Here is a 27,272-nt window from a genome sequence, read left to right as displayed (position 1 = left end):
TGAATGCTGCAACTACACACAATGGCATGAATGAATCTTACACACAATAGTTAATAAAAGGAGGCAGACTAAAAGGATATAAAACTGGTAAGGAAGTGCTATGCATGGAATTGGATGTTTGTGGTGCTCCCACTTCAAATCCACAAGTTGAAGCCCTAACCACTGGGATGCATTTGGAGGTGGGGGTTTGGGGAAGTGATTAGGGCTACAGGAGGTCAGAGGGTGAGGCCTCCATGACTAGTGTCCCATAGGAGGAAGAGGAACCAGAGCACTCTCTCTGACATGTGAGGACACAGCCAGAAGACAGCCGCCTGCAAGCCAGAAAAAGAGCTCTCACCAGATGTGCCCACGCTGGCACCCTCACGTCAGACCTGCAGCCTCCAGAACTGTGAGAAAATAAGTTCCTGTTAGGGCAACCTGCCTCGGGTGCCCTGTTATGTCAGCCCAAGCTGACAAAGACAAGAAGAATACTTAGGTGGACGAGCTGTACACAGCATCTAGTCAAAGTTATTGGCGAGGCAAAAAGGGGGGTGGGGGGAGGTGACCTATAATAAGGGGCGGGGGAGGGGGGACCAGTAACTAGAAAAAGACAGGTATGACAGAAAATTGAATCAGCAAAGATTCTAAAACAGATATGGTAAATAGCCTCAGGGATTTAAAGGAAAAAATAAAGAGAATGAAGAGAGAAATCTATATATATAAAAGCCTAAGCGACCGTCTGACTGTTCGAAGGTCCGACCGGTAGCTATGATGCACAATGACCGCCAGAGGGCAGACGCTCCAACCGGTAGCTACGATACGCACTGACCACCAGGGGACAGACACTCAACACAGGAGCTGCCGAGCTGCGGTGACTTGGCAGCTGCGGTTCTCAGATGATGCACCTGGAACAAGAGAGGTGGGAGCCTGATTCTGGGGTGCATCACCCGAGAACCGCCCTCTCACAATCCGGTACCCCTCGGGGGATGTCGGAGAGCCAGTTCCTGCCCGATCCCCACAGGCCAGGCCAAGGGATCCCACCTGTGCACGAATCTGTGCACCGGGCCTCTAGTAGAAAATATTAAAAAAGACCCAAATGAAACCATTAGAAATAGAATAAAGCCCAGCCAGTGTGGCTCAGTGGGTTGAGCATCATCCCATGCATCAAGAGGTCACCAGCTGGATCCTGGTCAGGGCATATACCAGCCGTGGGCAAACTACGGCCCGCGGGCCAGATCCGCCCGTTTGAAATGAATAAAACTATTGAAAAAAAAGACCGTACCCTTTTATGTAATGAAGTTTACTTTGAATTTATATTAGTTCACACAAACACTCCATCCATGCTTTTGTTCCAACCCTCCGGTCCAGTTTAAGAACCCATTGTGGCCCTCGAGTCAAAAAGTTTGCCCACCCCTGGCATATACCCAGGGTGCAGGCTCAATCCCAGTAGAGGGCATACAGGAGGAAGCTGATCAATGATTCTCTTTCATCATTGATGTTTCTATCTCTCTCTCCCATCTCCTTACCTCTCTCTGGAAAAAAGAAAGAAAGAAATAGAATAAAGTCAAACTCTCGAAGTGAGCTAGAGGAGAAAAGAAAAGACACATTACATACAGAGTATGTATGCATATTTTAACCACTGAAATGAAAACAGATCAAAATGGGATGCAGGAAGCATATACATAAAATACTTATACCAGGGAAAAAAGATTTATAATCAATGACTGAATCTTCTACCTTAGATGCTAGAAAAACAGCAAAATAATTCCAAAGTAGAAGAAAGGAGATAATAAAAATAAGAGAGTCAATAAAAAAAAAATTTATTTCAAAAGAAATCAATGAAGTTGAAAAAGAAAAAACAGAGAAAAACCTACAGAAATCAGATCCCCGAGTCAAACCTGCTTTACAGTGGCAGGAGGCAGGCGGCTGCCTGCAGAAGGGGGGCCGGCTGCCGAGGGCACAGGGCAGCTTCCGAAGTGGGGGACATGTTTTCTGTCTTCACTGGGTGATGATGGTGGTTCCATGGGCGCCCAGTTGTCAACGCATCCACCTGTACACTTGAAATGGCTAAATGTTATTGTCTCATTTACACCTCAACAGGGGTGTTATTTTCAAAAAGCATTTCTGGGGGAAAAGGTACGAACAAGATGGGAATGAGACTCCCACGCAGAAGACAAGTCGCTCCAGCAGCCGGGGCCGGGCTGAGTTGAGTAGGTGCTGGCAGAGATGCTGAGTCACACGCACTCCAGTCACAGACCTGAGACTACCTGTGAGCCAGAACGGTCACAGGTGCCCTGCGCAGAGCAGTGCACCTCAACACCCCCCCCCCCCCCGGGATCAGCCTCTGGGCGCCCAGGCCCCTGCAGGCCAGCGCCACAGGCAGCAAGTAGCCAGGAGAGCCTCCGATTAAGTGACCCCTGACTTGACCTCTGCCTTGGCAAGCGTTGGCGAAACACGCACACCTGTGTGATTAGCTGATCTCTTTCTTAGGAACTGGGACAGCCCTTCTGGAGAAGCAATTTGGACTATATAAACATGTCAGGCCATCGGAACAACGAACACACCTTCTGACCCGTTTAATCTCCCTCCCGGGACTCGACTCCAGCAAGTCATCCCTGTCCTCCCCCACACGGAAGAATCTGTATTACACAAAACCAACCACTGCGTCCTTACCTGGGATCGTAAAAGAAATGGAAACAACCTAAATGCCCAATACGGGAATTTCCAAAAGTACACTCAGGAAAACTGCAGCCACCTGGATGAGCTACGCGCGGGGATGTGCACATGAAAGCGCAGGCCTCAAGGCTGCGAGGACGGGCCACCGGAGGACCCTGGTGATGAGGCAGGAGAGCGGAGCTCGAGGAGGGAATGCGGTGCAGCTGGGGCGTCTCGTGCAGAGTTTCCATGCAATTGCAAACGTTTATGAAATAAAACTTGAAGAGAAAACGAAACCACTTCTTCTCAGCAGTGAAAATGAAAAGATGCTAAACACGAAAAAACACTAGCCTTTCGCGGCTTTCTGACGGCATCAGTTACCCAGAGATGGAAGGGGAGGAACACCTGCACTCGGACCTGGGGCTCTAACATTACACGGGGTCCAGCTCACACGCGGGCAATTCTGTCAGCCCAGCGTAGGAGGTACTGGCTGTCCCCCCCGTGGGAGAAGGAGCGCGATAAAGGCCGCAGGAAGAGAAGAAGGCTCTCCACTCACAAAGATGCTGTGACTTTGCCTCTGGGGGAGGGGTGCGGGGGGGCGACAGGGGGCGACCACATATCCTGGTCTGCCTGGGACAGTCCTGGCGACACCTGTTGTTTCGGCAAAATTCTTAACTTCTCTTAGCAAGGTAACCTCAGGTTTCCCAGTTTGGGCCATAAATTACATGAACGACAGACACCATACTCACGGGAGGCGCCTCTCACTCAGCAACAGGCTGCACGCTGGGCTCAGAGGCTGACCCTGCCTCTGTAAGTCACCGAGCAGCAACGGCAGGGTCCCTGCTCTCCGGACAGGGCACCGTCTGTGCTCACGAGGGGCCTCAGCTCTTCACTTTTAACCAGTCCTCCTCTGCGGTAGATGCAGGCAAGGCCTCCACCCGACCCCGTGCCGATTAACCTCAGTGGCTGGCTCTCTGGGGAGCCAGTGAGCAAAGGGCCGCCCACCACCCCTCCCGGCCCACCTGCCTCCCTTCCTCTGCAAGTCCAGGGCGAGTGTAAGCACTTTTAACTGTGGTAAGTGGGCGTAATATCAAATTGCCATTTTTAAGCGTACAGCTTGGTGGGACTCGGCATATTCAAAGGGTTATGCCACCACCACCACCATCCACAGAACTTTTTTTAAAAATATATTTTTATTGATTTCAGGAGAGAGAGAGAGAGAGAGAGAGAGAGAGAGAGAGAGAGAGAGAGAGGAACATTAATTATGAGAATCATTGAATGGCTGCCTTCTGCACACCCCTTACTGGGGATGGAGCCAGCAACCCGGGCATGTGCCCTTGACCGAAATCGAACCCAGGACCCTTCAGTCTGTTCTACCCACTGAGCCAAATGAGCTAGGGACACAGAATTTTTTATCTGGCAAAACTGACACCCCGCCCATTGAACAATAACTTCCCCATTCTCCCCTCCCCCACTCCCTGGCAACCACCATTCTACTTTCTGTTTCTATGAATTTGACTGCTCTGGGTACATCACATAAATGGAATCATACAGTATCTGTTCTTGTGTGTCTGACGTATTGCACTTACCACAGCGTCCTCAAGGTTCATCCATGCTGTGGCAGGTGGCAGGACTGCCTTCCTTTTTAAGGCTGAATAATATTCCACTGCATCCTAGACCCCATTTTGTTTATCCATTCATCTGGCAGTTGATACCTGGGTTGTTTCTACCTTTGGCTATTATGAATAACGCTATGAACATGGATGTGCAAATATCACTACAGATCCTGCTCTCAATTCTTCTGGGTATATGCCCAGAAGTGCACTGCTGGATCCTATGGTAGTTTTATTTTTTAACTTTTCGAGGAACCACCACACTATTTTCCATAGCAGCTGCACCATTTTACAGTCGCATGAACAGTGCACAAGGGTTCCGATTTCTCCACAACCCTCCCAACATCTGTCAGGTTCGGTTCTTTCCGTAATAGCCATCCTCATGGGTTTAAAGTGGTATTTCTGTGGTTTTGATTTGCATTTCCCCAAGTCAAAGTGAGATTTTGCGCTAGAAACAGGTCTAACACAAACAAATAATGATTACAATGATTTTTTTTAAAATGTAAGAAATGCTAGTGCCTTCAAAATGCTATGCTGGCTGGGAGCGTTGTTTCCTGACACACCTGTGATCAGAACCCATGAAGCCCAGCCCCGTGCAGTTCAGAACAGACACAGACACGCGCATCCGTGTTTCTCACCCAGGATCACCATTCCCGGCCTCTTGGAAACCATCTGTCCCTAAACTGGAGGGAGAGAAGCTTAAGAAAACTGCTAGTGTGACAGGTGTTTGTTATAAAGACTGTGGCTGTGAAAATAATGCGGAAGGGGACAAACTGCTGAATGAAACCTGTGCTGGTTCCAGCACCTGGAAGTGGTCACAGCAACAGCTGGCTGCCCTCTGCATACTCCACCCGGCCTGCGGAGCCCGGGCAGTCCCCGCTCCCCCGCTCACTGTTATTTCGTCCAAACAAACCCAACACTATAAAAACTCTCTGTGCAAAAACAATCTATCTGTGCTTGGCTTCAAAATATCCGGAGGCGGGTGTGGGGGGTAGAAACGACACAAGATTGGATGAGTTGGTAATTTTTGGAGCTAGGGCAGTGATGGCGAACCTTTTGAGCTCGGCGTGTCAGCATTTTGAAAAACCCTAACTTAACTCTGGTGCCGTGTCACCTACAGAAATTTTTTGATACTTGCAACCATAGTAAAACAAAGACTTATATTTTTGATATTTATTTTATATATTTAAATGCCATTTAACAAAGAAAAATCAACCAAAAAAATGAGTTCGCGTGTCACCTCTGACACGTGTGTCATAGGTTCGCCATCACTGAGTTAGGGTATGGGAACATGGGCGTCCATTATCCTCTTTTTAAAAAAGAGAACTGCTCTGAGGAGGTGGGAGCTTTGCATATCAGGTTAGACCAGCCGTGGGCAAACTACAACCCGCGGGCCGGATCCAACCCGTTTGAAATGAATAAAACTATTGAAAAAAAAGGCCGTACCCGTTTATGTAATGATGTTTACTTTGAATTTATATTAGCTCACACAAACACTCCATCCATGCTTTTGTTTCGGCCCTCCGGTCCAGTTTAAGAACCCATTGTGGCCCTCGAGTCAAAAAGTTTGCCCACCCCTGGGTTAGACACTCTGAGCAGCCCGTGGGCAAGCGGCAGGTAGGTGAGATCAGTATTTCATAATGAAAACACGAAGCTTAGAAGGTCACTAGTTCTAGAGAGTCCAGACTGGCCCCACTCGGGTCCCTGAGGGCTCTGCAGCCCAATTCTCAGGTCTCACCCAGACTCCCAGCTCCTGGGCAGATGAAGACAACAAATCACCACCAAGAACTCAGCAGGGAAGGGCCAGGCAGCCTCCCCAGCCAGGGGCCTGGCATCCCTCCTCCCCTCCCCCGCCCCTCAAATCTCCCCACCATGCTCTCCCAGGCCTCACTTTCCTGACTGTTCCTTTTTGTCCCTTCCTGTTCTGCCCCAGTGCACACTAACTGAAAAATGATTAACTCTCGACCATGCGCACTGCCAACTCTGCAAAACGCCCAGCAAGCTGCAGCAGCCTTCAGCCACCAGACAGATGGCCACAATTCTGGATTCAGGAGTTCCGCCACTTGAGTCTGGTGTGCAAAGGTACTATCAGGCAAGTGAGCACAGCTCCCCAAGAGCAAGGAATCTGTTCTGAAAAGCCTCTGCTGACACGGGGACATCAGGACCCTGAGCCACGGCAGCACTGGGAGAGGTTCCCTCCAGCTGCACAAATCAGGATGAGAATCCGAGGTCAGGGCACAAGGCCAGGGAGCACAGCCGGCGGGATGATGACAGCTGGATGTACAAGTGGCCAAAGTGGGAGGCTGCCAGCCTGGCAGGTGGCTCTCCGCCATACAGCGGGCTGGGGCTCCCAGGCCGGGAGCAGTGCAGGTCTGGAAGCCACACATCTCGAGGATGGGACAGCCAGTCCCCCCATGAGGAAGGGCCCCGAGATGTGTCTACTAAGGAACCACATCCAATGCCGGGCCCTGCCCGACTTCAGGGCAATGATGACGTTGGTGAAAGTTGTCTGAGCTCAGGAAAGACCTGGGTGAACGCCCGGCCACTGAATTCCACCCTATTTCTCCAGGACAGAAACCCCCGCAACTTTGAGATACATCGTCAGGAGGTGATGCTGTACAATCAAGGGTGGAGGCTGGAGAAGTGTTGGTAAGTCTGCCTTGCTCTCAAGAGTTTCAGGCCTAACAACTGTGGACGGTGACAGACGGTCACCAGACACTACGGTGATCACTTCATGAGGTATATGAATGTTGAGTCACTGTACACCTGAAACTAATACGATATTGAGTGTCAACTACAATTAAAAATAAGTTTAAGGAAGCCAGCTGGTATGGAGGGGGAAAAACAATTCCAATCCAAACAGGAAATGCCAAAATCCACCGTGGACGTGAAAGGTGGCACCGTGGCCGTGCCTCTGTCCTTCCTTCTCCATCAGACACTGGTCAGCAATACCTGCTTCCGGTGTTACAAGCCTCTCTGTGATCGCGCCCTCGCCCTCCTGCACAGCGGAATCCATGACTGTGTCTCTCTCGACCAATCCCACTGGCATCATGCCTGCACTGTATCTTCCTTAACCCCTGGACCACCTCCGGCCTGTGCCCAATTGTCCTGCTCCCCTTCTAGGCAAGAGTCCTTGAAAGATATGTCCTAAGTCACCGTCTCCATTTCCTCATGTCCCACTGGCTCCTCGGCCAACTCCAGGTGGGTGTCAGCCCCCGCAGAGCAAAAAGCAGCTCTGGTCAAGGCCACCAACAACCCCTACCTTGTCAAAGCTAACGTTAACTTTATGTCCTCTTCCTATTCCACCCCCCCGGGGGGACAGCTCATTGCTCCTTCCTGCTTGAAAGGCTCCCTCTCCGGGCTGCACAACACAAAACCTCTTCTTCCTTTTACCTCGGGCCACTCACACACAGCCAGCGGTGGAGTGGACTTGCCACCAAACCCTGCCTCCGCATCCCAGGGCTCAACAGCCAGATCTCCCTTCAGTCAACAGGATTCATCCTCATCTGTTCCACCGCTTCCTGAGATGGGGGTTTAGACTCCAGAATGGTCACTAAGACATGAGAGTGACATCTCTATATGCCTGGCTAAGAGACCTTTCAATCCCTCCTGCCCCAAAATTCCACCTCAGAACATGGTCCCACATCCACCCCCTCACTCTGCAGGACCATTCCAAAATCAGAGCACGCCATCCAGCTTACAACCTACCGAGAGGCACTACAGAAAGTAGAACATAATTCCATCCTCACTGAGAACTGGATGGTCCTGCCTGACCCGGCTCCTTCGTGCCTCTGTCCTCACCTGTCTCCTCTCCTCTGTACTCACTCAGCTCCAGCCACGTGGCCTTCTCTTCGTACCTGGTATACGCCACGCTCATTCCTGCCACGCTCATTCCTGCCTCAGGCCCTGGAGCTTTCTCCCCCAGATCCCCACGTGGCTGCCTCGTCACCCATATCCAGGTCTCAGTCCACAGGTCCCCTCCCCGGGATGACCTTTTCCCAGCACCCAGTCAAAGAGCGTTTCCCTCCCCGCTCCACTGCTCAGGAGCTAACACCACTTTCGGTTAAACACGGCGCCACAGGCAGGGCGTTATTGCCCTTGCCCAGTCTTCACTTCCAGAGCGAGAACAGGAACTAGCCCACAGGCTGATGCACACAAAACACCTTGCCCGGATGACTCCTGGGGGCACTCCTGGGGCAGGGAGGGGGGTGACAAATATCTGGGCCAGAGCCCCACGCCATCCTGAACCCCCCAGGCTGGGGTAGCCTGGTATTCAATCACCAGAATACCTGGACCACTCAGTCTGGTTTTCAATCACCTGAGCCTTCCCCATCACAGCACGTAAGGGTCTATTTTATAACTTGTTGCTAGAGCAAGGCTCATCAACCCTGCCCACCGTTCCATGCAGAGTCTCAGAGGGCCTGGCAAACCCAAAGTACGTGAAGAATCATGATTTACTAGTGAAGCACAAAGCAAGGGAAGGCGGCCGCTCTCATCCACTCACCCAGAAGACGATGTTGTAACTGAAGAGCAGGTACTTGTACCAGCAGCTGACCTCAGCGTTGGAGTATCTATAATAGTGCATCTTCCGAGAAGCAGGACCTGTGGAGAGACGTGGGAGCCATGAGGCAGCAGGTTCAGCTTCAAAACACCTCCCCCAACCTGCTCCCCAAGGAGAGAGAGAGCAACAGTAAGGCTCCCAGACTCCGGAGTCTGCAGTTGTTCCCTGTGTTCTCTCTCATCCGGTGCAATTTACTATCAATGTCAGCTGTAAGTCAGGCAAAACTCGGGTTAAGTCAACTTTGTGAAAACAGCCCCCAAAATAACAGAAGTTTGAAAGAATGGAGAATGGTGATTCTTTAAGAGTCTCCTAAATATCAGCACGTCTGCTTGGTGCCTTCTCAAATATTCATCTCATCCCCCTGCTTTGGGTATTAATTTTTCTACTTCATGGCGGAGGAAACAGGAGTTCCGAAAGGTCATGTGACTTGCTCAAGGACAAGACAAAAAAACGACAGACCCCAGGATCTGAACCAAGGACAGGATTCCACAGCCCATGTTCTTCCGCCTACCGTACCTGGGGCAGGGCAGCCAGGAGTGGAGAGCCCAGGGAGAAATGGGGACTTGACCACTTTGGGAAGTGAAGACAAAGGCCAAGTCTGGACATAAGGTAGTAGTGGCCAGTGAAGAACAGCCAAAATTAAGGCTCCATATTTGTTCATCTAAGATTTTCAGAGACAACCTCCCAAGCTCAGCCCTCACTGAGGTGAGGAAGGCTAGCACCCTGGCCTGGGCGGGAGATCCCATGAGCCCAGCTTTCACCCCACGCCTTCGTCTTCTTCCTCCCTTGCTTAACCTCCCCTTCCCTCCACCCCTCCACACTCCTCCCCTCCAAGATCACTGCTTTGGCCTTAAACTACAAACATTCTTCGAACTGCACAGGGTGAAGGGAGGGGCCACTCCTTATCTGTGTCCATCCCCAAGGCCTCTCAGAGAACCTGCAGAATGGAGGTACCCCAAAGGGAAATTCAGAGGGCCTGACCCACCTTTACTGCTTTACTTTCTGAACCCAGTGGTGACCAGGTGAACCCCTAACGCCAAAGCAGTGGCTGAAGGATGAGGAAGGAGGATGGTGCCTCAAGCTGACCCACAGGGCAAGGCGGGATCTGAGGCTCACAGGGCAAAGCTCTCCCCCACCCTCTGCCTCCCACTTCCCAGGGTGAGAAGAGGGGCATCACATACCAGAACCAAGGCAACAACAAACAAGGCCACTGGCAGTGAGGACACCACAGCCCACAACCACCAGTAAGAAGCGAGCTCCTGCCACACTGCCAAGTGGCTGCTGCGAACCATCCTGCGAGGCAGCCCCAGGGCCTGCCGCTGTTCTGAGAAAGTGGTGCCAAGCAGGGACATGAAAACCACATCCCTCTAGAAACGGGTGCTATGACTGCTCAACCACCCTTCCCACAGAGCGGGATCCACAGGCACAAGCTGGACACCACCATTCGCCCAGCCCCTCCCTCCAAAAGGAATGGGAGATGGTCAACGGCCTGCGGGGTGGGGGGGTGGGGGGGGCGGTCTAGTCTTAAAAACCAGCCAGAGAGAGAACAACAACCCTGCAGCCCATCCCCACCTCCCCATCCCGCCATCAGAACAGCACTTCCAGCCCTGGCCAGATTGCTCAGTGGTTAGAGTGCCGGCCCTTGAACCAAAAGGTCGAAGGTTTGATTCTGGTCAAAGGTACGTACCTCGTACTGGGTTTCAGGTTCAACCAATTGATGTCTCTCTCTCTCCCTTCCTGCACCCCTTCCACTCTCTCTAAAAATCAATGGAAAAAATATCCTCTGGTGAGGATTAAAAATAAAAAAAAGAACAGCACTTCCACAAAAGTCCCCTCCAAGAATGAGTGTGAACTACTGGACACCAGGGCACACAGGAGGCCTGAGCACAGCCTGGGCCGCAAAGGTGGCTGCAGTGAGAGGACCAGGAGCTCCCATGCCAACTCCTTCCTTCAGCAACATGACCTGGCCCTGGGCAAGCCCCCCTCCTCCCCAGGCCTCAGCATCCTCAACTGAAACAGCGCCTGAGTGACTGATCCCTAATCTCACTGGTGTTGAGACCAGCTGGCAGCACCAGAATGATTGGTTCTAAACACAGACTTCAGCTGGCGGTGCGGCTCAGCGGTTGAGCATCTACCTATGAACCAAGAGGTCAGGGTTTGATTCCGAGTGGGGGCACGTGCCCGGGTTGCAGGCTCGATCCCCAGTAGGGGGCATGCAGGGGACAGCTGATCAATGATTCTCCCTCATCACTGATGTTTCTCTCTCTCTCTCCCTCATCCTTCCTCCCTGAAATCAACAAAAAAAATATAAAAATAAATAAATACAGGTTTCGGGGCCCTACACTCTAGAGCAGTGGTTCTCAACCTGTGGGTCGTAACCCCTTTGGGGGTCGAACGACCCTTTCACAGGGGTCGCCTAAATACACCCTGCCTATCAGATATTTGCATTACGATTCATAACAGTAGCAAAATTAGTTATGAAGTAGCAACGAAAATAATTTTATGGTTGGGGGTCACCACAACATGAGGAACTGTATTAAAGGGTCGCGGCATTAGGAAGGTTGAGAACCACTGCCCTAGAGGTTCTTCACCTACTTGCTGATTCCTCCCCGTGGGAAGAGAAGGTACTCGACTCACTAGCCAGGTGGGGCGAGCTGCCCCCAGCCTGCACGCCCAGTCCTGCCCCCACGTAACCTTGGAGCTGCGAGGAAAGGCTGCCTCATGCTCCCGCTCTGCTCTCTGTTTTGCAGGCCAGGGCTGGAGAAGCAGGTCCTGAACGTCAGCGTCACACACAAGAGGAGCCTAGTGTCCACATAAGCACTCCCAGAATTTAAACTGAAGGAGGCAAGGAGACGACGTGTTTGGGCCCAGCCGGAGCCACATCCTCCAACACGGGCCGCTGGCCGGTTCGCGGGGAACACAGCCAACGCCGAGCTCGGCTCAGTGCCCTCAGAGCCTCAGTGAAGGATGAAAGATGGATGAGCTCTCCTGGACTGCCAACCTGCGGTGTGAGCCACGTTTACACAGAACCCCAAGAAGCCGATAAAGGCAGTGGTGCTGAAACTGCAACCCGATCAGACCCAAACTTCAGCTAAAACGACTCCAAAGTGGCTGTCGTCCCTGACATTTCATCTCATTTGCTAAACTGAGTCACATCAGAGGAACTTAGCTCTCTACCAACTAATGAATTCAATTAACACCAAATCCATTTACCTTAAAACACACAGAGACCGAGTCTTCGTTTCCTAAAAGAAGATGCATGGACTAATTACCACCGCCGACACAGAAGGCTCTCCAAAAGCTATTTTGTGGGGGTTTCTTGCATTAAAAAACAACTCTCCGAAAAATGTAATTTCACATCCTCAAACTGTCTCTCAATCCAAAACATTAAAACAGAATAAAGCATTTATGGGGCAAACAGGAGGCGAGTGTTTAAAATCAACTTCTCTAAACATTAGGGAAAGTTAGCGTCATTTAAGTGTTGAGATAGCTGGAACTGAATAATAAGCCAGAATCCATCTAAATGCTGAAGGCTGCATGTGGGCACGCGCGCGCGCACACACACACACACACACCCATGCACACGCGAGAGAATAGGTATTTCAGGCCTCTGTGGATCTTCACTTTTGAGTCAAGAGGGGGGAAAATCCAAAGAACAAAAATATCAATATAAAAACATACAAAGTTTTAAAATTTCCATACAATTAAAAGGAAGATTAAAATAAAAAAGGAAACACAAATGATAAGTTATCGGCAGCAATTTAACAAAGGGTAAATATTTAAACATAAAAATTCAGACTTAAAATAAAACACTTCAGTTTTAGAAATGACAAAGAAAATGGATATTATACTGAAATGAAAGGGCAATATAATTAACAGACGAAAAAATATGCAACGTCACCGGAAATAAAACTCAGAGACAATCCAGAGATGTTATTTCGCACCTTTTAATTTAACAAGATAACCACCAGTGCGGCTGGCAAGCCCGTGTGCGGCTGGTATGCTCATACCTCCATGGCAGCAGGCTAAACCGTTACCGCTCTTTAGTAAACAACACGGTTAGACATTCAACCCCCTCCTCCCCAAAATGGTCATACCCCTAATCCAATAAATGCATGACTAAGAATATGCCTCAAGAAAATAAACCAAGAGAATAAAAAGAATACGCACTAAGTATGAAACCTGCACATCACAGTTTGCAATCACGAAACAATTTGTAGGCATGTGGTTAAAGGCCAACATGGGAAGATGAAAGCATGAACACGGTTGCATGGGGTGGTAAGTTTAGAAATGATTTTCTAAAAAGGTTTCCATTGATACACTTACCATTACACCTTTGTATTATCAATATACACTGAGGCTTTTGCTGCTGCGGGAGGGGGGCTGGCATACCCACTTGGAGGACGCTGGCCCCCCAGTGTGGTGACCTCAGCAGTCACTGTGAATAGGGCTTGTCTACCTTGGGATTATGTTAACCGATAAAATTTCTCCTCCTCTTCTCCCTCTCATTTTCACAAAATATTCTTATTGACATTTTTTGAGAGAGAGGAAAGGAGGAGAGAAACATTGATGTGAGAGCAAAATGTTGATCGGCTGCCTCCGGCATGCCTCCTACTGGGGGATGTAGCCTGCAACAACCCAGGCATGTACGGGAATCAAACCTGTAACCTTTCAGATGCTCGGGGACGACTCCCAACCAACTGAGCCATACCAGCCAGGGCTCTTCCTGCCATTTCAGTTACAAAAGTAGCATGTGTTTAATCATAAAAGATTTAAAGAACAGAAGTGTGAAAGGTGAACTGGCAATGAGAAGACACTAAAAATGGCTCTTAAATTTTTTGCCACGGCCCACAGTAAGCAACCCTAACAACATCAATCCAGTGCACGCGTACTTGCATACTCAACTAAAATAAGAAACAATACTTCTCCTTATTACATGGCATGCATCCTAGACTTGCTGTGGTTTGAATTTTTTTTTCAAAGAAAAAATTATCCCTGCATATAATCTAAGAATCAACTATCGTAAAAGCTGTGCTGAGAAAAAGCAGATCTGAGGCCCAGGCCAGGCCTCCCCCTTTCCCAGGGACACTTGCAGCTTCTCACTGATCTTGACGTTGTCCAAGACAAAATCACGGGCCCAGCATGCCGTCACTTGTGCTGGAATCCCCTGACACCAAACCTACAGTTAACACCTGATCTAACTGCAGTTTCTACTTCTGCCAGAAACGTAATCTTACTTAACCAGGCTTGAATTTTCTGGTCAAGCACCAGTAAGGTAATCTGTCACATGGGCCCCTCCCTTCCCCATAGAAGGCAGAGGCCATCTGCATGATAAAAACCCTCTCTCTTCCCCCCAAAGAAAAGGTTTCTAGGCCCCAAAATAATTATTCCTTTTGTTAATAGCTCCCTCATCTCACCCTTTTTCCCATAAAAACCTTCCATTTTGTAAAATGCCTCAGCGCACCCTTCTTGCTGCTGGATGGGATGCTGCCTGATTCGTGAATTGCTTAATAAAGCCAATTAAATCTTCAAATTCACTGGGTTGAATTTTTTTCTCCTAATAATGCTTACACCCCAAATATCTCTTAGAAATTTCTGTATATAATATGCTTGTATTACTACCCCTGCTTTTTCAGTGTTAGTTATTACCTATCCACTTCCTACCCTGGAAAACAAGAATATAACAACTCTCTTTACACTCCTAACAAACCACCTCTCCCCTAAATCACCGCCTCACACTTCTTTCCCAATTATAGTGAACTCCAATTATAGTTAAGCTGCAGGCAGTTAGACAGACAGGAGCAAAGCAAGGACACGGGCCAGATGCAGAAGGTCACGGGCGGGAAGCCCAGGTGCCTAGCAATGGACAATCAATTGTAGGGTGGGACCTTGCCCCCAGGGTGACTTTCCTCCCCTAGCAGATGGCTTGTCCTGAGGTTTGGACCCCTGACCTTTCCTCCCTAGAGATAACATCTAGGCCTCCATTGTATTTTGGCTCCAGGCCCAGATAAGCAACAAAACCAGCCACTGCTGTCAGGACATGCCAGCCAATCAATCAGTACAGACCATAACCCTGACTGGGCACACCTGGAAAGCTACTGAATATTCTATTAAGATCTTTCCCTGGGACCACCCCGAAAATCTCAGACCTTAAAAACCTTAGGATGGAGAACCCAGCGCCCTCTCCCCCCAGGGAGCATGCGCATGCCTTTCCCTCCCCGCCTCCCCCCATCTCTCCCCCAGGCTCCTTCCCATTAGTTTCCTCACTCCCAAGCTCTGAGGGCCCTTCCTTCCCTCCATACTTGTTTCCTAAGCCCATTTATTCTGGGAATGACTTCTACCTCTGTGATTTACCAAATAAATGTTCTCTTACAGTTTGGGTCTTGCTCTGAATTCTTTCCCAGCCAGAACCTACCCAGGTTGTAGAACCCAGGTTTGGTCAGACCACACTGGTCAGACCACGTGGTGCCATTCCACTGCCTACAACAGTTAAACTACAGCTTTGGGTAGAGAAATTTTCAGAGATTACATTATTATGGTCATGTGAGCAAGCCAAATAAACCATAATTACTTTTCCTGTACAACATTCCGTTCTCTGGAATTAATAATTCTGATTTCTCTATTTGCTTACTTTTCTGTGGATTTATTTCCTCTCAATAAATCCATTCACATCAGATGTTCTACCTCTGCTTCTTCCAGAAGAAACCTCTCCTGGCCTTCCGAGTTGCTTCCACCTGGGCCGGTGCGCAGCATCCCTTCACCTCCTTTGGGATACAGCCTATGAGAGATCCAATCTTTGCTCACCTTGTGGGAAAATCCTTCAGTGCAAAAGGCAAGCTTTTCAGACCCTGTATGTCTGAAAATAGCTTTATCCTCCCTGAATAACACTTTGGCCGAGTATGGAATTCCAGTCAGAAATCATTGCACTGAATGATGAAGCCACCATCCTCTTAGCATCATCTCTAATCCAATGTATTGAGAAGCCCCAAACCACCAGGTCCCTGATCTCTGCACCTGCCCCGCTCTCTCTCTCTCTGTGTAAACTTGCAGGCTACCTCCTTTCTCCCCAGCACACTGACAACTGCTCTGGGTCCATCTCCACCCACTTGGCTCAACATCCGATGAGCCCTTCTGACAGGGAAACCAATACCCTGCTCTTCCAGGACACTTTTTGTTGATCATTTTCCCACTTGCGTTTTTCTCTGTTCTCTCTTTCTGCAACTCCTTCCTATTAATGAATATGGGAACCCTGGCTGATCCTTTGATTTTCTTACCTATTCTGCTCTATTATCCATTTCTTCATCTTCTTCCTCTTGGAGAAGACTCCTTCACTGTTTCTATTGACATATCTTTTTGTATTCAAGCACCATTTGGATCACTCATGGTCCAAGAGCATTCAAATAATAACCCAAAAAGAAACGGATACGAAAGATTGGCCTTCAAACATTACAGCCAATGAGGTCATGCTGGCCTGTGATCTCGATGCCATAAAACTACAGCCACACCTCCATGGCCACCAAACCATTCAACCAGATTCCTTCACTGTGAGCTGTTTGATGCTACCAGTCTGAGCACTGGTGACTATTGCTTTCAAGCTCCAAACAGCTGCAGGGATCTCAGCAAGGGTTGGAAGAACCAGCTCAACCTTGGCCTCGTGCCAGATGTGGCCAACGGAGGCTCAGCTTCCAGTAAGTGACAGCAGCCTTTACAAGTGCAGGGCCTTCTCCACTGGGCCTTCTGTCACGACTACCGGGCCGTGGTTCTAGGATCAATGCCTTCACCTTTATCTTCTAACTAGTGACCCGGTGCACAAAATTTGTGCATATTAAAAGGGAATTAGAGGAAATATTTTAATATTGCTATTTGCCTTTTCTTTCAGAGATGAAAGAAAATTAGTAAAATGTATATGAAATTCTTCCTCCTGTCAGAGTCTGGGGGGCACCACGGGAACCAGAGTCAAGTCCCTGCCCTCCTACATGCGCCTCGAATCACACGAGACCCAGACCCAGCCGGCCCCACCCCCATTGGGCTAGATCCAGACCCAGCCGGCCTCACCCCCATCAAGCCCCGCTGGGTGGGGGGGGGGGGGGGGATGCAGCCTCAGGTTGCCTGGCCCGGTGCCAGGGCAGGGGGCACAGCATGAGGTCCCCCGGCCCAGGCCAAGGGGTGAGCCTTGAGATCCCCTGGCCCAGGGCAGGGGGTGCGGCCTGAGGTCCCCCGTCAAGCCCCACCAGGCAAGGAGTGCAGCCTCAGGTTCCCCGGCCCGGGGCAGGGTGCATGGCCTGAGGTTCCCCTGCCCAGGCCAGGGAGCGCACACTGAGGTTCCTCATCAAGCCCTGTGGGCAGGAGGTGCGGCCTGAGGTCCTGTCAAGCCCCACCAGGCGGGGGGGGGGGGGGGGGGGGCAGGGAGCCCCCTGCCCCAGCCCAGCACCATGCAGCCTCAGGTCCCTGCTGATTGCTCGTTACGGCTCATTATGGGAACTTGGTCTTCACTGTGGGCACAGCCATCTTGTGTTACAGAATCCCTGCTTCCACTGTGGGCACAGCCATCTTGTGTTACAGAATCCCTGCTTCTGCTGTGGGCACAGCCATCTTGTGTTACAGAATCCCTGCTTCTGCTGTGGGCACAGCCATCTTGACCGTTATGGCGTGATAGTCAATTTGCATATTCCCTCTTTATTAGATAACTAATAGCCCTGCGCACAAATCCGTGTGCCAGTAGGTTGCTGCCGCCCTCCTGTAGCTCTCCGCCCGCTGACCCACCCTCCTGTAGCTCCCCCTGCCCCGCTCACAGCTTGTTGCCCTGCCCTGTCCTGTAGCTCTCTGCAGCCCGCTTGTAGCCAGTAGGTTGCTGCCGCCCTCCTGTAGCTCTCCGCCCGCTGATCCACCCTTCTGTAACTCCCCCCGCCTCCCTCCCCTCCTCATAGTTTGCTGCCCTGCCCCCTCCTGTAGCTCCCCCCACCCCCCGCCCCCACCTCATAGCTTGCTGCCCTGCCCCATCCTGTAGCTCTCCCCAGCCCGCTTGTACCTCGCTGGCCCACCCTCCTGCTGATTGGTGATCTGGTCGTGACTCGCTTGGTTGTTACGCCTCAGGGCATAATGTCTAATTAGCATATTCCTCTCTTATTATATAGGACTAGAGGCCCGGTGCACAAAAATTTGTGCACTTGGGTGGTGGGGGGGGTCCCTCAGCCCGGCCTGTGCCCTCTCGCAGTCTGGGAGCCCTCGGGAGATAACGACCTGCTGGCTTAGGCCCGCTCCCAGGTGGCAGAGGGCAGGCCCAATCCCTAGGTGCAGCCCCTGGTCGGGCTCAGAGCAGGGCTGATTGGGGAGTTGGTGTGCCACCCCCTGTCATGCACAGAGCAGGGCGGATCGGGAGGTTGCGATGCCACCCTCAGTCACACTCAGGGTAGGGCCGATTGGGGGGTTGGGGCACCGCCCCCTGTCACACTCAAGGCAGGGTCGATGGGGAGGTTGCGGCGCCACCCCCTGTCACGCACAGAGCAGGGCCAATCAGGGGGTTGGGGTGCTGCCCCCTGTCACTCACAGAGCAGGGCCCATCAGGGGGTTGGGGCCCCGCCCCCTGTCACACACAGAGCCGCAGGGCAATCAGGGGGTTTGGGCACTGCCCCCTGTCACACGGATCCCGGTGCCGGGAGGCCTCGCGGCTCTGCTGATCCCGGTGCTGGGAGGCATATTACCCTTTTACTATATAGGATAGAGGCCTGGTGCATGGGTGGGGGCCGGCTGGTTTGCCCTGAAGGGTGTCCTGGATCAGGGTGGGGGTCCCCACTGGGGTGCTGGCCAGCCTGGATGAGGGGATGATGGCTCTTTGCGGCTGGTCACACACCCTTCAGGGTGGGGGTCCCCACTGGGGTGCCTGGCCAGTCTGGGTGAGGGGCTGAGGGCTGTTTTCAGGCTGGCGGGTGACTGAAGCTCCCAACCTGTCCTTTTTTTCTTTTCTTTTTTTTTTTATTCTGGGCCAGCTTTAGCTCTGAGGCTTGGCTCCAGCTCTTAGGCCTCGGCTGCTGAAAGCAGGTATCTGGTTTGTTTGGGTTCTATAATCAAAACACTGTTTCAACTCCAGCTCTGAGATCCCGGCTGGCTGAAAGCAGGTTTCTGGGGTTTTGTTTAGCTTCTATATTTGTAACAATGTTTCAAACTGCAAGCTCAGACGCCAGCAGCGGCAGGCAGGGAACGGGCGGAGTCCTCCATCACTGAAGCAAGCAAGCCTCATGTTCGCTTCAAGCTGTCTGGCTGCCGGCCGCCATCTTGGCTGGCAGTTAATTTGCATACCGTCCTGATTAGCCAATGGGAAGGGTAGTGGATGTACGGCTAATTACCATGTTTCTCTTTTATTAGATAGGATTCTGTCAACAGTTTGGCTCTGACCTTATTTGTTTTTAACTTTTAATATTTTTTTGTTTTCTAAATTTTTTTGTTATTCTCATTGCATGGATATAGTTTTTCTCTTATCTCTCTGAGAATATGTCTAATTTTTTTCAAGATGCCCTTCTCTCTAAATTGACTATTTATTTTGTGGACAAAAAGGGGCCACAGGCTAACCTGACTAACTCGGGGAAGACCTGCATGCGGTGCTGCAAACTCAGAGACCTAAAGTAACCACAAAGGATGGTCTGAAATTAAAATCTTTTCATTAAAAAGCAGTTAATAGTAGGTAGTCATGTCCCAGGCCAGTATCTTCCCTGACAATGATCAACTTCACTCTTTACTAAGACTACTGTCTTTTTGCATCTAAGATAATATACCTGTGGAATGTCAGGGTAACTTGTAACTTCCCTTTTTCTGGACCCCTCAGATACAACCAATGTGCCAGGGCGGAAACCACAAATTCCCTGATTGTTATTGTTATCTTGTTAATTGTTATTGTTAACTATCCAGTACCCACGTATGTAAAAGTAGCATGTGTCTATCATTTTAGTTTTTATCCAATCTCAGAGGTCCGCGCCCCCTTTGCTTTCTCCCACCTCCCTAGTAAATCACCAATGGATTTCATGTAACCCACTTCCACCTCCTCCTTTTTATAAAACAAGGTGAAAAAACTCCATTCCCTGGAGCATTCTCTCAATATGTTGAGATTGTGCTTCTTGGCAACTGTCAATAGTTTGCCTCAAATAAACTCACAGAAATTCTTTACAGGTTTGAATGTTTCTTAAGTTAACACTTTAAGTTGCTGTTTTTCCTGTTTGTTTAGGTACTTTCTTCGTATACTAGTAAACCTTGGTAATCCTCATGACTAAGAGTGAATGCCTAAGAGCTACCGGAAGCACTGAGTCCTTGCACAGGGTGATCTGGCTGGGCCATGTGCTGGGAAAGCCCAGTTGGTAGCATCGTTAATTCTTTTCTTTTGGGCGCGTCAGGTCCCCCAGTGAGATCTCTTCCCACCTGGAAGGTAAGGGGCTGGCTGACAGTATTCTAGAAGCCAAGGGGAGGGAGAAGACTGGGGAATGAAGATGGTCTTCGTGTAAACCTCCAAGAACACCTCCAGGCCCTTGGCTTTCCTTTCTGCAGAATACACCCCCCAAGTCCAGCTAGAGGAGAGGCAGTCACCAAGAACCATGAAGGAAAGGGATGTAGGCATGTAACCGTATCAACTGCTTTCAAACAATTCTCACATTTAGCCACCTCTGAGGCTCCTCCCCGCCCCCTCATATAAAATAATAAAATGGTAACTCCAACACCTACATTTTAAATGGGGTCATTCATCCATCTATTCCTGGCTTGCAATGTTTCTTGCTGTTGTCTCCTTCCCCCTTCTCCCTGTCCTTGTAGATTTGATTCCTTTAAAAAAAAAAAAAAAAAAAAAAAAACCTTGCCCTAACCGGTTTGGCTCAGTGGATAGAGCATGGGCCTGCGGACTCAAGGGTCCCAGGTTCGATTCCGGTCAAGGGCATGTGCCTTGGTTGCGGGCACGTCCCCGGTGGGGAGTGTGCAGGAGGCAGCTGATAGATGTTTCTCCCTCATCGATGTTTCTGACTCTCTATTCCTCTCCCTTCCTCTCTGTAAAAAATCAATAAAATAAAATTTTAAAAAAAGGAGAAAAAAAAAACGTTAATCTTCAGTTTTGTGGGGTTTAAGGATAAAGCAAAATTAGGGATATCCACTCAATCCATCATTTTTACCCAGGTCTCTAGGAAATCTTCAAAATATTTTTAGTTGCCAGATTCTTACTGAGCAAAGTAAAAAAAAAAAAAAAAAAAAGACACAAAGAGTATATTTTATAACCTATAAAAGGGCAAAAAGACTGCAGATAAATTAATGTGACTAATCAATTAACCCTAAAGTAGGAAAATTATCTGAGTTGTTGCAATGTAATTGTGTGAGCCTTTAAAAGCAGAACCTTCTCCCAGTGGAGGGCAGCAGTTGAGATTCGACTGCAAGCACAGGAAGGATGTAATGCTTTGCTGCGGGGTCGGAGACAGAAGCTTCAGGAGTGAGGGGTAGTCTGGCTGACAGCAAGGAAACAGGACCTCAGTCCTCCAACAGCAAGGAATTGGATTCTGCCAACAACCCAAGTTAGCTTCGAAGTGGGATTCTTCCCCAGAGCTTCCAGAAAGAAGCGCGGCCTGCCAATACCTCGACATGGGCCATGTGAGACCCTAAGCAGAGAACTCAGTTGAACATACTGTACTTGGACAACCCCATCGCCCATGTCCCAAGCTATAGCCCAATTTATCCTCTGCCCCTCATTGTCCAGAGTCAGCCATTCAGCAAGATTCAACCCTTCCGCCAGGTCTTTGAGAGCTTCAGTCTTGACGCCTGAGCTGGTCACCGGCCCCTCCCAGGGAAGGGCAGCCATATTCCCTAGGGAGCTGGGCATCCTGCTGCACCTCCGAGTAGCACAACTTAGCCCTAGACATTTCTACCACCCAAGAAGGGAGTCCTCAGAGTCCACCGGGGACCATTCACAGGCCCAAGGAAATCTAGGAGGGGACAGGTGAATATGCAAGGGGAATGGATTCCACTCCCCAGGAAGAAGTGGTCACAAGGGCAAGTGAGAGCAGGCTGCCTCCTTGCCTGTGAGAATCTCACCCCGAGGACAGATGCACTGCCTCAGCCCCACGGCACCAGCACCCTCAGGGAGGGGAAGGAGGCTCAGGTTCAGGAGTGTCCCACTGAGTCACTCATCCTCACTCTCAGACTCACCCTCACTCTCTGACTCACCCTCGGAGTCGAAACTGTCTGTGTCCTACTCTAACCCATGCCGCTTAGGTCCTAACTGCCTGAGCCCAGGGTCTATCAGAAGCACTGGAAACTGACGAGGGTGGCAGCAACCACCCCCAGGGATCAGAAAGTCTGACTCTTCACAGGAAGACACTACACAGCTGCACGGGGTCCGGGTGGCCGCACAGGTGTGGGGAGCGGGAGGTTCCCAGAGTTCTGAGATCCTCAGGCCCTTGACCGCCAGCCAGGGATGGCCTCCATGTGGAGATGGAGGAAACCCAGGCCACCAGCTCTGAGCCCCACCAGACTCTCCCACAGCCCTGGGGTTCTAAGTGCCTGGCTTCCTGTAGGAAACTGAACGCAGCCAACACAGCCTCGTGAGTTTCCACCAGCAAAACCCACAGCCCCCAGCCTGTGAGTTTAAAGGAGCACCGAGGGGCCTCCTCGTGGATCTGGTGAGGAGACCTCTGTTACCTCAGTGCTGTAATCGGAAAGCAGCAGAGGGAGGGAGGGATGTGGGTCAGAGGAGGGAGGGAGGGAGGCGATGGCTCAGCGGGAGAAATGCTGAGCCTGGAATGGAGGTCACTTAATCCAGTGATTTTCAAACGCGCTATTTTTATTACTTTTTAAGCTACAGGAGCCTTTGTCCAAAAACAACTCTGACCCAAAAACCCAGCATGGAGGCAGACAGAACAGGTCGCTTGTCACTTCAGGTGCTGGGGGGAGAGGGAGGATCTGTGAGGTGCACACTTGAAAAAGATGGGCCTGGCGGGCTGGTCTCTCGCAGCCTCTCCCAGACAGCACACGGAGACCTCAACGGGGCTGACGGACCTGGAAACACCGTAAGAGGTGTCCCTCACAGCAACCAGTTTGAAGGGACCACCACTGGCCAAATCTGGAACAATCTGACCTTTAAAATAAACAATAACAGCCCTGGCCGCTTTGGCTCAGTGGATGGAGCGTGGGACCTCGGACTGAAGGGTCTCAGGTTTGATTCTGGTCAAGGTTGTGGGCTCGATCCCCAGTGTGGGGTGTGCAGGAGGCAGCCGATCAATGATCCTCTCTCATTATTGATGTTTCTGTCTCTCTCTTCCTTCCTCTCTGGAATCAATAAAGATATACTTTTAAAAAAAGGGGGTGGGAGTGGGGGCGGAGATGAGATAAAACATGCGGGCAACAAACAAGGCTAGAGCCCAAACACAGATCTTGAGAATGACTCATGGAGCAGCTCATTCAAGGACACCAGCAGCATCAGGCAGTCCCGGCTCACCCAGTGAGGCACGGCCTCGTCACCCTGGGGAGCTGCCCCCAACCTCTCCGGCAGCTGGGTGAGAGGAGGCCTGGCCCCGGCCTGGCTTCGCAGCTGCTTTCACTCCGCTGTGGAAGGTGAAGCTGCCAGCTCAGGGGAGGACGGAGAGCCCAGGCTGCCATGGCGCCTGCGCCCCGATCACCACAGCAGGGCTGTTTCTGAAAACCTAACTGCACATGAAATGCCGACACCCAGAGGCCAGTTGCACACACGATGTGGAGAATCTGGGCCCAGTCTGCAGGGACATCCCCAACGTGGACAAGAACCCAGGGGGCAACGTGCCATGACTTTCAAAGCTCAGGCGGGCCAGACTGGGCCTTCTGTCCACTCTGAGATTCTCAACTCCGGACCTGAGGGCCAAGGGCTCCCGAGACCGGCAACACTGAAGACACCCGCACAGCGGTCCGTCCGCACACACTCACTCTGCTCGGCCCCATGCGGAAAGGCTTGTGCTGTGGGAGACACCTTGGGACTTGTTTCTACATGTTCAAGTACCAGCGTGCAAGGCACCCAGCACAAGGCTGTGGAAACCAGGAAGAGGTGGCGTAAGACCCATGCCTGACTCAGGACACAATGCTCTCTACTAACTGGGGGGGTGGGGGTCAGGTGGGTGCTGGAGGGCAGGCCCGGGCACCGGAAGGAAGGAGGAGGTGGGAAGCTGGTCAGGAAACGCTGCACGGAGCAGACGGCTTGAACATGAACTAGATGAGCACTCCACATGTAGACACACCATCTTGGGAGGAGTGGCCAAGCCCTGAGATGGAGACACCACACTGCAACCTCTCGTGACAGCAGCCAACAATACTGTCTGACCCGGTTATGAACAGAGCCCCAGTGTGTCCCCAGCTCTGTAGGCGGTTCCAAGATGCAAGCAGTGTGGCCGCGCCTGCAGGGCTGACACAGTTGGGGTGGGAGCTACTCCTGAACACCACAGACGTTCTGAGTGATGCGTGGGCCACTCCTGGGAAGAAATGAGTCTCCAATAACTGGGTCTTCGGCAGCCAGTGAGGGAGTGGCTCCAGTAGGTGCAAGATCCGGCCGGCCGGCATGTCTAATGCGGATTTGAAATGGCCTCTCTGTAGGAGGTGCCCTACCCCTACCCTCCTCTCCCCCAACACAAAGAAACTACAGAAGAGAATTTAGAATTACACAAATTTACTCCTTTTCTTCCATTTTCCCGTGCCTGAAAGGCATGAAGATTGTGACTCTAAGACGTTAAAAATCTTTGTGTCCAAAATTGCAGTCTGCTACCATGTACTGTGTTGTAAGGCAAACAGCCTACTCCACTCCAAGGTCAGCACTGGGAGCACCCCCAAATCCAGCCCAGGCAGAGCCTGTTTCCTGGCCTCCTCTGAGCAATGCAAACAGCTGGGGGGGAAAGGTTCACAGAGCTAACAAAACAAACAACTTCCCAAACAAGCCATGGAAAGTGAAGCCTGCTGGAGAAAAACACAGAAATAAAGCAAAGTGCATAGAAAATGTCAAGAGAAAAGCAATAAGGGTTGGGGGGAGGAAGAGATTTTTTTTTTTTAACGCAAATCAATGGTGGGAAACGGCTGAGAAAGTCTGAGCAGAACCTGGAAGGAGAGTCAGCTCAAGATTAGCAGTTCAGTCCCTGAAACAGTGTCCCCGTCCCTGTCCCTGTCCCCGAGGCGAGGGGGCCGCAGCAGCTGAGCAGGGGTGCCTAGGGCTCCTCTAGCCACCAACACTCCTGCCCCCAGGCCTGGAGGCTCCTGCTCTTCCCACCAGCCCCCCTCTTCCCCCGGAGAGCAGCGGTGGGCAGGCCCTCCTGGGGAAGCCAGGAAGGCCGCATCCCAAAACTTCCTCCACTACAGAATACTGCAAACACTAAGAGTACAGTACAGTCCCCCTGCTGGACCAGTTCTTTGAACTTCAACATATTCCAAAACACCTTTACAGAATGTTTTGTTTGGACAAAAAGCAAACAACATTTCCACCTGATTCTGATGCTGTCATCCAGCCGGGACAACTGGGCGGGCGAGCAGCACCAGATGGCCTGGGCGGCTCAGCAGCGCCCTTTCCCAAAGGAGGGCTCCCATTACCCCTCGGCTCTGTGCTCCAAAGATGACCCTGCCAACAGCCCCGGGGAGGTGCCCGCAGCTGCCAGCCAAGGCCGCTTTCCCGGCCCCCAGACCCACCTGAGACACCTGTGCCCAGGGATACCCGCTGTAAACTGCGCACCTGAGAGGGTAGGGGCCCTGAGGTCAGAGCTGTCAGACACAGTCAGAGTCGACAACTTTGAGAGCAAGCGAGTGAAGACTGCAAACCCACAACACAGACTGCGGAGCAACAGGGCGGCGCTGGACAAAGGCGTGTGAGCCAGGGCTTCTCAAACCTGACAGCACATGCAAATCGCCTGGAAATCTTGTAACTGTGCTCTGCTGCAGCAGGTGCGGGGTGAGACCGCCGCCCCCGGATCCCACATCGCAACAAGCCCCATGGTGATGCAAGGCTGCCCACAACAGGCTGCGGGCTGCGCTTTGAATCATGAGGATGTGATGTGAAATACTTAAGAGCAAAGCAACAGCACGGAGGACAGAAAACCACCACTAAGGAGCCCTGGGCGGAAAGCCCACCCCCCTCTATGGGGCGTTGATTCTCGGGATGTATCGGCTTTCCCGGGGGAATGCTGTAATTGTGGAGCCTGTCATTCCTTCAGTACCCCCCACTGCGTTCGCACAGGTTCTTCTTATTCCCATTTCACAGCTGTGGAAGCGGCTCTGACCAAACGATAAGCGATAAGCGAGGCTGGATTCCCTGGGGCGTCTTCCCTGACCACAGGCCTCCTGTGACACATGGCAGAAGCACACAGCCCAGGGCCCTGAACACAGAGCTAATCCTGGCCCAGCAGACAAAGGGAGGAAAACCGCGGCCCAGGAGGCCCCGGATGGAGGCTGGGTGGGGAAAGGCAAATGAAGGGCCGGACACCCACCCCGCAGGGGCTCCAGCGACAGGATGGTTTTGCCTCTGAAATCTAACAAAACAGACACAATTTAAACCCAGGCCCCGGGAGGAGGAAAGGGGCTGTCTAAGTGCAGAGGGTATGTCTCTTTCTTACTGTAGTTGTTTTTACATTTAACATCCTGCCCTCGCTTTGGCAGGAGGTCAAATAAAGAGCTGTACTTCCTTCCCCCAGGTTCAGTTTTACCAGAAAGGGAATGTGGCATTTCCAAGAACAGAGTCAATGCCAAGGTCTGAGGCAAGACGACTTATCAGGGGGCTGCGGTGCCACACCCGGCCCCTGAGAACTGCCAGGGCCGGGTCACGGCGGGTGGGTTTCCACGTGGAAACCGCGCACATCTGCACGGGGATCACTGCCGCCACCACACCCTCCAAACCAGAGGAAGAAATGCCCCGAGGAGAGACCAGAGACACCTCTTACAAAAGACATCCTGAGCTGGGAAGAGGGGGTGAGGGGAGTGACCAGCCAGTTTGGAGCTGGATCCATAGAACTGAGAGTCACACAGCTAGAAAGTTTCCCAAGTTCCTCTAAGCAACCCTTCCTTTTCCCAGATCCACGCCCACAGAAGTGCACTGCCAAGGTCGCTCAGAGTCCAGGGGCCCATCGGGGCCTCAACCCCAGCCTTCCGCTTCCCTGTGCTTTTCCGAGACGCCATGCTGACTCGGTCATGACATTTCCCAACCTCGCTCTTCTGGGACCAACCAGCATCGGTGCTTCCACGCATTTGACAGTGAACAGTTCTTTTCGCTGAGACCTGTGAACACTTTGCTGAAAAAAGGGCAACCCAAAGGGTCATCCTCATTTGTGAGACTTGGCTGATGAGTCAGATAAGACCGCCAGGCTGATCTCAGGATGAATGGGTTCTGAAAGGGTGAAATAAAAACAACTCGATGCCCACGGCAGGTGACTACTGCAGGCTGGCTGCAGTGTGGAAAGCAGAAGATGGGGTTGGGGTGGGCACCTCCAGAAAGGGATGCCAGAGAGTGG

General features: G+C 51.3%; 1 protein-coding gene across 3 annotated transcripts in view; it reads right to left on the bottom strand.

The window, feature by feature from the left end:
- TSPAN14 (tetraspanin 14) overlaps positions 1-27,272 on the bottom strand; it is a 57,952-nt gene that overhangs the window by 17,994 nt on the left and 12,686 nt on the right. For all 3 annotated transcript variants that reach the window (XM_036337271.1, XM_036337269.1, XM_036337272.1), the window contains exon 2: positions 8,752-8,849. In XM_036337271.1, the coding sequence (XP_036193164.1) occupies positions 8,752-8,832 (81 nt within the window). In that variant the 5' untranslated portion in view covers positions 8,833-8,849. The remainder of the gene's footprint in view (positions 1-8,751; positions 8,850-27,272) is intronic.

Source organism: Myotis myotis, unplaced genomic scaffold (assembly GCF_014108235.1).
Source record: "Myotis myotis isolate mMyoMyo1 unplaced genomic scaffold, mMyoMyo1.p scaffold_m19_p_15, whole genome shotgun sequence".
NCBI lineage: Eukaryota > Metazoa > Chordata > Mammalia > Chiroptera > Vespertilionidae > Myotis > Myotis myotis.
The sequence above is the reverse complement of the archived record's forward strand: the minus strand, read 5'-3'. Positions and strand labels throughout refer to the sequence as shown.